Source organism: Aptenodytes forsteri, unplaced genomic scaffold (assembly GCF_000699145.1).
Source record: "Aptenodytes forsteri isolate BGI_AS27 unplaced genomic scaffold, ASM69914v1 Scaffold297, whole genome shotgun sequence".
NCBI lineage: Eukaryota > Metazoa > Chordata > Aves > Sphenisciformes > Spheniscidae > Aptenodytes > Aptenodytes forsteri.
In genome coordinates this window covers 517830-531416 of record NW_008796167.1, presented here as the reverse complement: position 1 = coordinate 531416, position 13587 = coordinate 517830, and the positions used below count along the sequence as shown (strand labels likewise).

The following is a 13587-nucleotide window of genomic DNA, read 5'->3' as shown; positions in this document are numbered from 1 at the left end:
TTACACAAAGGCAGTATTTTCAGCTAGTCTCATTTGAAGCAATATGCTTATTTTTAAGCACTATTTTTTGTGGCGATGTTTAACAACACGAGTAATTCCAGTACACTTGCATGGTCTTGGTGGGCTGAATTAGTCTACAGAAGTGATTTATGGCAACCTGCTTTTATTATGGATTAACAACTACAAGCTTCCAATGCTTTGGTAACCTCTTTTGCTGTGTAACTGTTCCTACGCCTTTCTACAATTTATTAGTTATAAAGACTTCTACTTTCTTGGTTCTCATACAATACATCCTCATGCAAGTGTGGATTACTTAACATTATTTCTGGATCCCATTTACAGATGTCATTGGAACAAAGCAGTACGAAAGGATCTCCCTCAGAGCTGAATGTCATTTCAAAGGGACTGTGCTTTTTGAGTTTGCTTAGTTTTAATATGAATAGCAACAGAAATGAAAACATAATTCTTAGCTCAAAGCTAAAGATATTTGAATGCTCAAGGACAAAGGTGTTGTCTTTTCTGCCATACTGTATTCCACCCACTGAATCTGACATTGGGAAGTACTTAGTCAAGTAAGTCAGAGCTACTTTGTGTCTACCTGGGCAATCTCCACTGGAAGTAAGATGTATTGATCTACAAAGGAAGAGGAATGATCATTATCTACAGATTTCCCAAATGGTTTTTCATTTTATGCTGCACAAAGATAAGCAAATTCCTTCCTATATTTTAATGCTGTGTTTAGGTAAAATGGTATTTGAGAGCTGACAGGTGTCTCCCTAAAGTGACTGGGTACAACTCATTAGTAGGGAAGAGCTGGTACGACTTTCTACTTGGGACTAGTGACTGATAGTTTTGAAAGATGAGTAGTTTGAGCAACCTCTGCGTTCTGTTATCATCCTCTTTTGTATCATCATGAGGACTCAAGAAAGTATAAGAGAATATTACTGAGAGGAGGTATGAGGTCATAATTATAAGGTTTATCTTCAGTTTAATTATGCTTTTAATGTGTAAGGTAGAATATTAAAGCTTTATGAATGCAGCTAAGTCTGTTCCAGTAATGACTCTTCAAACATTTTTGAGATAATTTTAAAATTCATACTGCTGTGCTATGTCACTGTGATCATTAAAAAAATTCCTCACCGTTTGTTCCATTATACTCTCTCATACAAACAAGCTGCAAGATCACAGGCACTACTTCCTGTGAATATGTATCAATTAATGTCCAATTAAGACAACTGCTGGGTGTTCCTTTTCAATCAGGAGGAGGAAAAGCACGAAAAACCAAATAAGCAAAGGTCATTTGTATTCACTGACTCCCTGTAGCATGTATTAGCATGCCGCTCTGCTAGCCTGACTGCTTTAATTGAAATTAAAAGTTGCTGCCCTGGAGAAGAAAACCCCAGTTTTCTTCTTTCTTTCTTGCATTTTCCACTCTGCTTCTTTTTGCTAAATCCTTTTCTATAGTCTGAAATTGTTACTAAGAAGTATTGCTGACGTGTCCTTTGGTCCAAACCAGCAGCGCAGTCATTTTCACTTGAAATTACCTTTTCCCACAACTTCACATCTCAATATTTGGTTAAAAAGTCTGTGGGTTTGATTTCTTTACTTTTCTTACTGTTCTTTTTTCTACATGCAGATTTAGCCGAAGTAGCATTGTGCAAACACTCAAGATGAATGGCTAGCACATTTTCATTGTTAAAAGGTCATACAATGACACTCGAATTTTCAGGCTTACACAACACGATAAAAATTAAAAAAACAGTTAACATATACCTTCAATTTCCAGATATTAAGTCTGTTGGATATTTTTCTGCATATTGGGTCATCTGGCTACTGTACATTTCAGAAAGCATTAGAGAAAGTGAGTTCATATTTCAAAAAAATCTGTTTCCCTGACTTTTCTCAAGCAGATTTCTCCATGGCCATTATAGCTCATATCATACTTCACTTCTTAAATAATATAAAATATGTGGGATTCATGATTTAATTGCCACAGTAAATAGAATAGATTATATTAGGTGTGTTACAGGATCACTACGGTATTACACGATAAAACAGGCAAACTTCATTTGAGCATTTATTCAGACAACAGTGCTTTCTAGAAACTAGCATTAAAGTGACCATCGCCTACACAAGAGCAAAAAGGCACATTTCTCCTGAGTGTACTAAGCAGCTTTGACTAGGCCCTGACCATGCTAAACTTCTGATCTTCAAAAAACAAATGTGTGTAAATGTATCATTTACTGTTCAGTAAACGTAAAAAGTAAATATACATTTATTTGTGCAGTAGCACAAGATTAAGTCTTCCCTTTCTTCATCTTCCATCTGTTTCAATTGTCATGGAAAACTTGTGGTCAGGAATATTTCCACCCAGGCATTTGAAATCACATGATGAAGCTAGTTTTGAATGCGACTGTGAATTAAATTTATGGGACCAGAAGAAGATGGCAGGGCTGAAGATGCTTTAATGGGTAGGTATTTTCTTACTTGTCAGCCCTTCAAACTCTGCCTGGGATATTAAAGTGGAGTTGGGTTCTTTCGATCTTCCGCATCAGCAGTAAAAAGGATTCTGCAAGCCAAATTAGATATTTAAGAACAATTGCACAACATCACTATCCTCTGCGGGTGTGGTGCAGGTACAACTGATCAGGATGTAACAGACAATTCTGCTGATAATGTACATAAAGGAATATAATCTTGTTTGTCCCTTTAGCTGTATTGGCTTCTGGAGGTGAGAAGGAATGAAAGACTGGGTTTTTAATCACTCAGAGAAAAGATATGACATGTAAATACATTAGGATCAAATCTATTCACATCATTAAAAATCTACATTTAACATAACTTTGCAGATCGCATTACCATTAAAAATTCAGTGGAAGGCAAATCTGCATTTATCATAATGTGGTGCAGGAAACAGAAATGTCTTCAGTTAAAAGTAGGCTAGACTAAACACTTCATCTGTTATAGGAAACAGCTGCACTCACCCAGAGTAATGGGCTGGATCTCTTAAGAAGTCTTTCCCTGGAGCTTCTAATTTAGTAGGTCAATTTTGAAAATAAAAATAAAAATCAGAGAAACGGAGGCATCACTGAAATCTAGAAGAATAAATACGGCATTTACTTACCTGAGACACCTGTGTTCCAATTGTAGCTGTTCCAGTGATAAGTAATCTTACATCCCCAATTTGACTTTCATAATTCACCTATGAGAGTAATAATATTTATGCACCTAATACCTAGCAGTGCTGCAGAGATGAATAAGACAATGCTTGCATGTACTTGAGTGCTACGCATTGTAAGATTTATCAAACTAACATCCCTAAAAGCATAAGACAGTGGTAATAAGATTATAAATCTAAAAATAATTTAAATGAAAATGGTAAGAAAAAATATGCCCTATATGTAACAAAAAAAAAAATTTGCTTTCAGTAACAAAAGCAATCCTCATTCACACTCTGCCATCCATACCAATTTAAAAGCTTTATATTTTTGCAGTGAGTTTAGTTCAGATACATTGCCTAGTTTCCAATTCCAATTTACTTGACAGAGCTGCAGAGAGGTCAAGTGATTTGCACAAAGGTACATAAAAAGTTAGCTGCTCAGCCGAGAGTTAGGATCAATATCTTGACCCCCCCTTCCCCCCACTCACCATTTTTGACCTCCCCATATAGCACACAACACAATGCTGTAACAGTCAGAAACAGAGAGCAGAAGAAACAGACTATGTAGAGAGGCAATCTATTTTTTTCCCTTCTTCTGGCATGGACAAATCATGTCCAGCTTCACTTTGTACCACTGTTATCCTACACGGAGCTTCTTTAGCACATGAAAAAGCTAGCTTTAAAAAGCATGGCTTTTCATGCCACTGAATCCTTCAGATTTAGTCCCTCACATAAAAAGCGCAAAACACTGCCTTCTAGGAAAGCAGTCCTGTATCATATTACTCACTATAATATCGAAGATGATCTAGATTTTTATAAAATCAAATTTAATTTCATAGGTTTCTACAATTATAGGATTAGAAACTCACTCTTAGTTTACTGAATTGGAGAGAATTTCAAAGCTGTGGAAAAGCTCAGCTGATCCTAAACATCTCGAGGTTGGCCAAGGTACACAAAAATGCCATGGAGCTCCTAATGGCATTTCAAAAGTACATTTCCCAACAGGTATCAAATCAAGACCCCCTCATGTTAACCTACCAACAAAGTGACACTTCATTTGTTCAAACTGTAAATTGTAATGAAATGAGTAGTCCAGCTTGCTTCATCCAAACATCTACAAATCAATTTGCTAAGATTTTAAAAATCAAGCCTTTTAGTACCAATGGTGATGGTAACTTTCATCCAGAACACTTGCAAGTATTTTGTGTCCTACTCGTTTGAAATAAAGAATGTAAAGCAACCAAAAGCAAGCTCCAAGCACCTGCAACTCATATATCAAGAAGTAAACTGATCTTTGGCAGGTTATCGTCAAAAGAACTTTAACTTGACCTCAAGGAGACAATCCTGCTGAAATTTAGCAATGAACAATGAACGCAGGCAGTCAAACATAACTAACAGTGCATTTATGGCAAAAACAAGTCATGCTTTACTAAAATGGCTTATCCAACCTTCCAAGTACACAGCATTTTTTATTTTGTTTATGGTTTATTACTATTTTCGGCCAAGTTGATCAAGTGAAAATTCACTAAAAGTGAACTAACAAAGTGAATAATAAAAACAATTGGGGGCAGAGAAGGATAAAAGGGAAGAATGTGAAATTTAATGTTATCGTGAGTAACCAGTATAAAATTTAGAAATTGCTCTGATGTAAAAACTTGGGAATATTTAAAAACACTACATTATTGTGAAATGTAAAGTTCTGATTCCTCTACAGTACTACATGCAAAGAAGCTACTTGTCTCTAACTTCCTTGAGTTTTATGCAGTTACAATCTCAGCCAGACAATGCAAGAGCGTAATTTGTCTTCAATATATTATGCTAATACAATATCATGTGTACTGTTGACTGCCGTATTTGCTTAGATTTAACCTGATTAATAAGGTTTTATATAGATGTCTGTCTTATTGCTGCTTGCTTTAATCCAACTATTTTTATCGAGTGAACACTCTTCAAAGACTTAAAGTCTAGGAACCTTGTAAACACTTGTGTAATCTGTAACCTGCTGGGGCTGGCAGTGGTAATTTGTCAGTTTTATTTGCAGCAGGCTGTAACTAAACCTTGCCAGATGTAAATCATCTTTTTGTACTACTGCTTGCTGTTTCAGTTGCAAATGAATCTCATTTCTTAGCTTAACACTCACATCAAGAAAGCTAGAAGGTTCCAGGAAAATTTAGAAAACCCTAGTCACCTACTGCAAGGCTTATTATGCAATTTAGCAACTGTTTAAGCTAATACAGAGCAAATAGAGTGAATGGTCTCCGTAGGCAAGTTTGGAGTGCAATCAGAATGTGTGATTGCAACAGAAAAGCATATTGAAACCTCAATCTTGTTAACTTAAGCACCACCTGCAGTGACAATAGTGAAACACGGGTGACAGCACAGTCTAAGTACATTTAAGAGCATGAGTGCCTAAATGGGAGAGTACTCTTTGCTAAAGCCTATTCCCAATGGGCCTCCCTGGTTTTTGTTTTGTTTTTTTTAGATAAGACCATAAGAAACACCCTGCTGGGACAGAAGTTTATTGTGTCTAGTGGCAATAGAAGATGCTCTCTAGGAAAAGCATGCACACCCAGCTACTTTCTGTGGTCAGTCCCATAAAATAATGGTTGCTGTCCAAACTCAGCTGGCTAAAAGGTATATAGCATCCCAAATCCATGTCCTATTATAACAGCTCACTACCCACCAGATAATGGGCACAAAAATCTATTCCTTCCATGTCAGCATCTTCCTGAGACTCAAGCTGGTATATGCCAAATGAGTCCATGCAGGTATTTCTATAACAGTGGTAGATATTTTCATTATGATTTTCCATCACATAGTGGACATTACATGTCCTAACATTGCTCATTTTTGACTACTTTATTACCAAATCTTGGCACTGTACTGTGTCATGCAAGAAACTGCAAAGACGTAACAAGCACCTTTATAAAGAACACTAAACCAATATAGTATTGATATAGACAGAGCTATCAAACAATCATTCCTCATACAGCATTGACAACATTTTGAGTATACATAAAGCCTATAAAGGAAGAATTGTAAACCATCTTTTCTAAGCTGTTAGCACAGTTAATTATTTTGCCTATAATCCAACTGCTGCCACTGCAGAACCAAAGATTCCTTTAGCCTTGACTGGCCCATTTCTGTGTGCTCTGGATTCCCTTACCTTGAGTGAGCTAGAGCTTTACTAAGAGTCCTCAGCTCCTTTCCTGTTTCTCTAAATGGGGAGAGCCTCTTCACTGGTTCCGGTGGATCAGACTGAAAGTTATCAAATTGAAGATAAATATTATGGTATTAATTAAGAAGAGCCTAGCAGAGAGAAAGTATGTGCAGTCTCAGGGCTCAGTTTTAATCACCACATATTTTCTGAGATGGTCACCATCTGGGACAGCATTGTGTCATTTCACAAGCATGTAAACAAGCCTTACATGATACTGCTGTGCATGCCCGCGTGTACACGTGTTCCGACAGCTTTTAACTCATTGGCTGACTTCAAGTTTGACAGAGATCTCTACAGGCAGTTAAGCACCCATGAGATTCATTAAACTATGAGACAGGAAGAAGAGATTGTTCAATGGCCTAGACTTAAGGAATGACTGCTGTGAGTGCTTATGCATTAACAAACTACAAAAAGCAAGCATGGGAGACAAATCTTTCAGAAGTTCCAACTCAGAAAAATTTTCAATCAGACTCAAAACAAGGAGGTGACATTTGTTAAAAAAAAAAACAAACAATAAGAAAAGCCCCACAGACATAGCTGGTTTTGAAACACATAACATAATGGTTTCATTATTTTCTTTCTCTCTTCCATTTTTTAAGAGTGTACAAAACAGGTCAACAATTCTATGTAAGGGAATTAAAATCACCTACTTAGTACATTGTTCAAAATGCCTGCAACATTTTTTCTTCTGAGCAGCTATGAAACTGAAATGCATGGGAGATGAAAGCTTGTATTTGTTGTTGAACTAGCCCTGGCTTAGAATTATCCTTGGGGTTTCCAGAGAACAGCCGCATCAATTTCATAGAATTATGATTGCATGCTGTGCATATGCAGTGTTTTTGCATGTGTTTGGTAATAAAATATGCAGCTGAGGCAGTGCTCAATGTGCAAAGAGTGCATGGCTAGATTGCTATCCATTGGGAAGCATAGTGCTGGTGTGCAGAGACTGAGGTGCAGCCGAAGGTATTCCTTGAGGCAGTTCCGTGCATTTCATTAGTGTCCTAAGGTGTCCAGAAAAATAAATTCCTGGTAAAGGAAATAAAGAAGATCCTTTATTATGCACCTGGGAAAGTATTTAATAGGATATTGCAGATCTCAGTTGGATCTGTAGAGAAAATGTGTGCCTACTCAAGAGAGGCTGCAACTCCTATTTTAAATCTTTATGCACATCTGAGTGTACTGTTTTTGATTGCTGAAACAATTGGTGCTCTGTATGGACAACAGCTTCTAGAAGGTTGAGCTGCATACTTCAGCCTTTCTTAGTATGTTTTTATCTTTAAGAGAACATTCTGCAAAGTGCAAACAAAAGACAAGACTTCTTATTAATGAGATGTATAGATAAAATTAATAACTGTAAATGAGAACTGAAAAAAGAAAAATGATAAATGAATGTGTTGGTGGAATGTTTCTGGTATTCAAGCCAGAGTGCTTCTGCCAGTAAAATAGCTGGCACAGCTGGACCTTTTAGCAGGACTTCCACAGCACATCTTACTTTTCAACTTTGTTAGCTTCCAACAAATCTGACTGATTTGAGTTAGATAAAAAAGGAAATTAAATATTGTGGTGTGATAGGTGAGCTATTACTGGATGCTGAAGTCAGGCTAACACTTGTGCTTTCTTCCTTAAAAAAAACTTTTAAAAAAGAATTTTAAAAATTGTTAGTGTTAGTTGTCAGTTTTCACATAATTGCAAATGTAGCATCCTTTCTCTTTTGTTTACATTTTATTCTTCTCTTTTATAAAAAAAAATACGATCAAATCGGCTGCCTGGCATTCAGTTCCGTTCTAAAGAGAAAGGAGATGGATCAGACTTTATATAAGCTAACAAAGATGAGATATGCCAAAAAATTAAATCTTTTTGCTGGATTGCAAAATTCAGGCAAATTGTTAAATTGTTAAATGCATGCGGAGAAATTAAAATGTGTTTTAATTCCAACATTTTATTTATATTTACAAGGCCTGAATTGCTTTGGGATAGCTAGCCACAGACTACACTGCAACTCCGCATTGTTGTATGACAGGCCTAAGTATACATCAAATAGAACATACACTTGGGTGGTCTTGGATGCATTATGACAGACTCACCACAGTAACTGTTCTGTGCTGATCAAAAAGTGGCATTTAAGTAAAACTATCTCCAGGCCTTTCAATATTTAAAATTGTAGGTTAAGGCCACACCAGGCAAAGGCCGAAAACCCGGGTATAGGCTAGATCTTCAACAACTGTTAATTTGTGCAGCTCCTCATAACACCCAAAGGAACAGCCCTTTCAGCTTCAGGTTTTTGAGATCTAAGGATGTGCAATATTGACCTATGTACTTTAATAAAAACGTGAATTTTTCAAATAAAAAGTCATCTTGAATGTATTAGTCATTTCTGTGCTAAACTGTAATATAGTTTAAAGGTCAGTCTTCTAGAACTGACACATGGAATAACTAACACAGCTAAACTGAATTTTCAGAACACTATTTTTACCAAATTACAATAGAACCCTATATCTCACTCATCAGCGATTTTTTCTGATGCCTTCAGGAGGAGTTTTACTGGATAAAACCTATGAAGTGTTCATCAGTCAGAAAAAGGCTGGTTCCTTATGTACAGTAAGGCTTTAAACCTTGAATTCAGCAAAGTTATCTATATGAATAATTAAAACATGATGTTTGCCTGTTGCCTTCTTTAACTCCATCTTGAATCAAAGCTTCACCAGTAGTCTCACCTCTGGATTGAAAGAGTACTTGTTAGTAGTAACCTCAGCCACTTCTTTGGGTGGTTTTTCCCGCACATCTTTTTTCACTGGTTCCTAAAAAATGGACAAAAACATGTAACCATATTTGAAATACTGCTAGTTAGCCATACTGTAGCAGGTCATAATTTTCAAAACTAAGTGGTGCAAATAAACTTTTCTAGAGATGCAAACTAAAGCAAAAGTAATGACTAGTCTATTATAGAAAAACTTAAAACGTCACTAAATGACTTTGGCACACAAATAGATTCTCATACAAAGTACCTGCAGACAAACTACTGTGCAAAATGCATACATGCTTTTTAAATTACTATACTTAAATGCTTAGAAAACGTAACTTTTCTCTTGGAAGAATGTTATATAGACTACTGTGTCTAACATAAAAAGAAAATCCAATTTCCAAAACCAGGAATAGGAAATTACTTACCTGTAATTGCTCTTCCCTGAAGATACACAGTGTGATAGACCACTATTCTTGGGTCTGTGCTTTCACCCACAAGGAAGGCACAGACTCATAAAAAGCCTTGAAGTCAAACACAAGCACACTTTTAGTCCTCCTTCAACCATCAGTTTATTCAAGTGGAAGGAAGACATATTCCCTCCTATTAAAAAAAACTATATAGGTAGATTAATAAAAGACTTTATATCACTCAGCAGTGTATGGTGCTCAGGCTAAAAGGATATGAAAACAGTAATTCCTTCCTGCACTAGTTTCAGATCAAAAAGCTCATTTATTGATTCCAAGCAAAGCAAAGCTGGAGGCCCTAGCAAGTCGCATCCATGTAGTCAGGGCAGAGCCAATGTATAAAAAAGGCTGAAAGACTGCACAGCAGACTTGGAGCTGTGGATGAAATACTTGCTATGCTGTATAGCTTTTGCACAACAGAGCAAAGCCTGGAAATATTCAAGTATTTAAAAAAAAAAAAATTAAGAGCACAGCATTTTGTTTGTTGGAATCTTGACTTGAGAAGGCACAAAATTCTTTCCAAATCTATGTTCCCATGTAACATTTCACCAGAACAAAGGTTTAAAGTGTCAGGAACAGTATCTTCACTCATTGGAGAACTCCAAATACCAATGTTCTAATATAATGACTGAGGCAGCCCACAAACAAGTAGAAAACTGAGCCGGGGGAAGCAAACCCGAACCCAGAAATGGTACTAAGAGCAAAGTAGCTGGAATGAAGATTTTCTGCAGCCAGAGTATAAGGATGAACTAATGAAATGTCAAAGAGAAGTCTGAAGGCTCCACTATTTCATGCAGTTGGGGTGCACTTGACCAAGACTGGTCAGCAGCAGAGACAGATGGCAAATTGACACTGCTCAGGAGCACAAGTCTTACAGAGGGCTACAAATGGACCTGAGAGCCCGCCTCAGTGATTGAGAAAACCACATTCAGGCACTGAACGAGAGGAATCAGTTTACAGCCTGAGTGAGCACCCATACTTCACCTATAGGAAATGCTAATCAGAGGAGATTATTGGGGATGAGTATGCTTTCAGTATGGAGAGTCTGTTACACTGAACTTTAGGGAAAATAAAATTTAAGTATTTATCAATACATAAATTTAATCAGCAATATTTGGTATATTTTTTCCAAAGATCAAAGTTATTTATTTTAACCATTTGTAGCAAGAAGCAGATTCTGAATACTAAATGTCTTTATCTGTGAAAACAGGCCTTCAAAAGTAGACTGGATTTTAGAAATGAGTTGCCAAATGACACTTTTTAAAAAAAAAAAAAAAAAAAAAAAAAAAAAATCATTTCCAGCATAAGAAGTCTGAAATATTCCTAACTACATGCCATGCTATTCATGAACACAAATGACCCATCCAGGACATAAATAATGCTAAAAGATGAAGAATTATTTATTTCCTCTGATTTACCCTTCTAAATTTCAGGGTACTCTTAAAGGTAGAAAGGTGCCAGATGGATGGAACCAAAGACTTTGTAGGTGAAACACCTTCAGAGAAGCTGGTTCAGAAGCAGTTTGGTTTTAAAATTGGAAAAGCTTTCATATTTTGGGCAATATTTTATTTCTATCAGGGCACACATTTTTTTTGAGTGTACAATGAAAAATCCAAGAAATTCTAAGTATTCGAACATCCTTCAATCTTCTTTCTCCTTTTGTGTTACTGTTTCCATATAGCTATCTTCTCTGCATTGCATGTCTATTTGTAATCTGTAATGCTAACCACCATAGCATCAACACATAGCGCAATAAGCAACAAAACAAAACAAACCACACATAGACTTGTGTCAGTTTGCTCATCTTCTCCGCTATGGGAATAGCATGCAGCAGACCGATGCTGCTGGGACTTTTTTTTTTTTTTTTAAAGTGCACACATTATCTGTATTTAAAGAGAAAGCTAGAAGAAATCTGATTTGGACTTGGAGCAGAAGCATCTTACGCTCCAGGAACAGCAGAATTTCCAGTCTGCTTTGCTCCTGACACTATTTCCCCCCCCACCCCGAAGCAGAAAAATGTTGACAATGGCCAGGTACAATGGCTTTTACAGCTGGCAATACCTTGAATGACATGATTAAAACCAATTGAGAGTCTCTCAGAATAACTTACTACTCAAGAGAAGGAAGAGTGGTGGAATGTAGCCCTAAGGTTTCAATGGCTTGGAAGCACCAGTACACTGACCACTAGTATAGGGTCTGGAGCTATTTAGCTATATTCAAGTGTCTAATGCCACAGAGCACTGAAGAAAAGTTTTCTCAGGTGCAACACTTCCCTGCATCCTACCTCTGGCCAGCCAGAGCTGCCCGTTCATGAGGAAAGGAAAAAGAGCTGTGAACCTACCTAACCTTTGCACAGTTGCTCAGGGAGGGAGGTATCACAAACACCACCCCCTCCGCTCAGGCACTGATAATGTGATTCAATCAGCCTTATCGCAGAAAACAGAAGGGAATAGCTTTCTTTCCTACAAAATTATCTTTCATTACAATGTCACGTATTGAAAAGGTGCAATCTGAGCTTAAAACAGTAACAGTACATAATTGTAGAACAGTAGTATGCCATCTTTTTAATTTGCAGTGCAGATATAAAAAACTGAGAGAAAACAATACTGGTATGTCTAATTTGTTAAACTCAACAATATATTATCATGACTATCTGAACAATCTTCAGAGTTTGAGTGTTGGATTTTTTTTTTTTTAGTGTTTCCAACTGATGAAGACTTTCATCATAGTTCATCTAATTTGCTTTGAAGCCATCAAAAGGACTGTTTCAGTGATCATTTCCTGCTTTCATTATAGTGAAATAACAAAATCTCACACAACTCCATATGTAAGAAACAATAATTTTAAAACACAAAAAAAATCATAAAGTAATATGTGAAACATCACCTTAAAGTGAGATCACATGAGGAAATAACCCAGAAGTTTTCCATGAAAATGATTATGGTCATTTTTCTTGAGATCGCACCTAGTAGCTCTAGGCAAAATGAACTACAGAAATACTGCAGTAGGTGGAGCTCGATGCCATCTGATTGTCCATAGCTCCGCTCCTGTGGAGCTGGAGGTGACCCCTTTCAGTGCTGTCACAGGTGGCTAACGGCACACAGGAAGCCCTGGCATTCCTGCTTACTGCCTTAGACAGCTCTTTGTGTCTCTTCTTCGTCTTTAGAAAGAAAATTGAAGGTTCTTAAAGTATTTTTAGATGAACAAATTCTTTTGAATAGCTTGTTTCAGTTGCAAACCACTGCCTGCAGACACTCTAGATTTTTTCCTAACAGTTCTCAAATACTTCACTTTCTCTAAATAATTCTGGAAATTAAAAATTGTTCAACTCTGACAAATCCTTCTTTTTATTAAACATTCTCTCCATTTCATACACCTGTCATCTTTTCAGATGTCATTCTGTAAGTTTTGAGAATTTCCAACTTTCTTCTCCAAATCTTACTGTGGAAATAGCCTGAGTTGGTACTGTGTATGCCATCTATAGATGGAGAGTCGAGGTACAATAAACATGCTTTTAGATTGTACATTTTCAAATTTTTTGTTTAAGCTGGTGAAAGAACATGTTTCCTTGGCAATTCCTGAAGTTTTTTCATTCTGGGTAACTCATTAAGTTTATATGTTATTGTCAAAAATAGCAGATTGACACACCTATTGCACTTTTCTTCCTTCTGATATATCACTTGAATAGGAGCATTATGATTACATTTGCAAACTGTGAATGTTTTGATGAAAATAAATCAGCACAGCCTCATCACAACCCACCATTTAGTCATCCAAATGCAAGATCAACCTGGTGAAATATATTTTTTAATTTTACAAAAATGTTTAGAAAGCTTTTGTGAAGCATTACTGTCGTGGTTTAAGCCCAGCCGGCACCTACGCCCCACACAGCCGCTCGCTCACCCTCCCCTGGTGGGATGGGGGAGAGAATCAGAAGGGTAGAAGTGAGAAAACTCGTGGGTTGAGGTAAAGACAGTTTAATAGGTAAAGCAAAAGCCGC

General features: G+C 36.8%; 1 protein-coding gene across 1 annotated transcript in view; it reads right to left on the bottom strand.

The window, feature by feature from the left end:
- CCDC60 (coiled-coil domain containing 60) overlaps window positions 1-13587 on the bottom strand; it is a 68246-nt gene that overhangs the window by 30789 nt on the left and 23870 nt on the right. Inside the window, exons 2-3 of the mRNA XM_019474188.1 lie at window positions 9095-9178; window positions 6327-6418 (exon numbers count right to left, since the gene is read on the bottom strand). Coding sequence (XP_019329733.1) covers window positions 6327-6418; window positions 9095-9178 — 176 coding nt within the window. The remainder of the gene's footprint in view (window positions 1-6326; window positions 6419-9094; window positions 9179-13587) is intronic.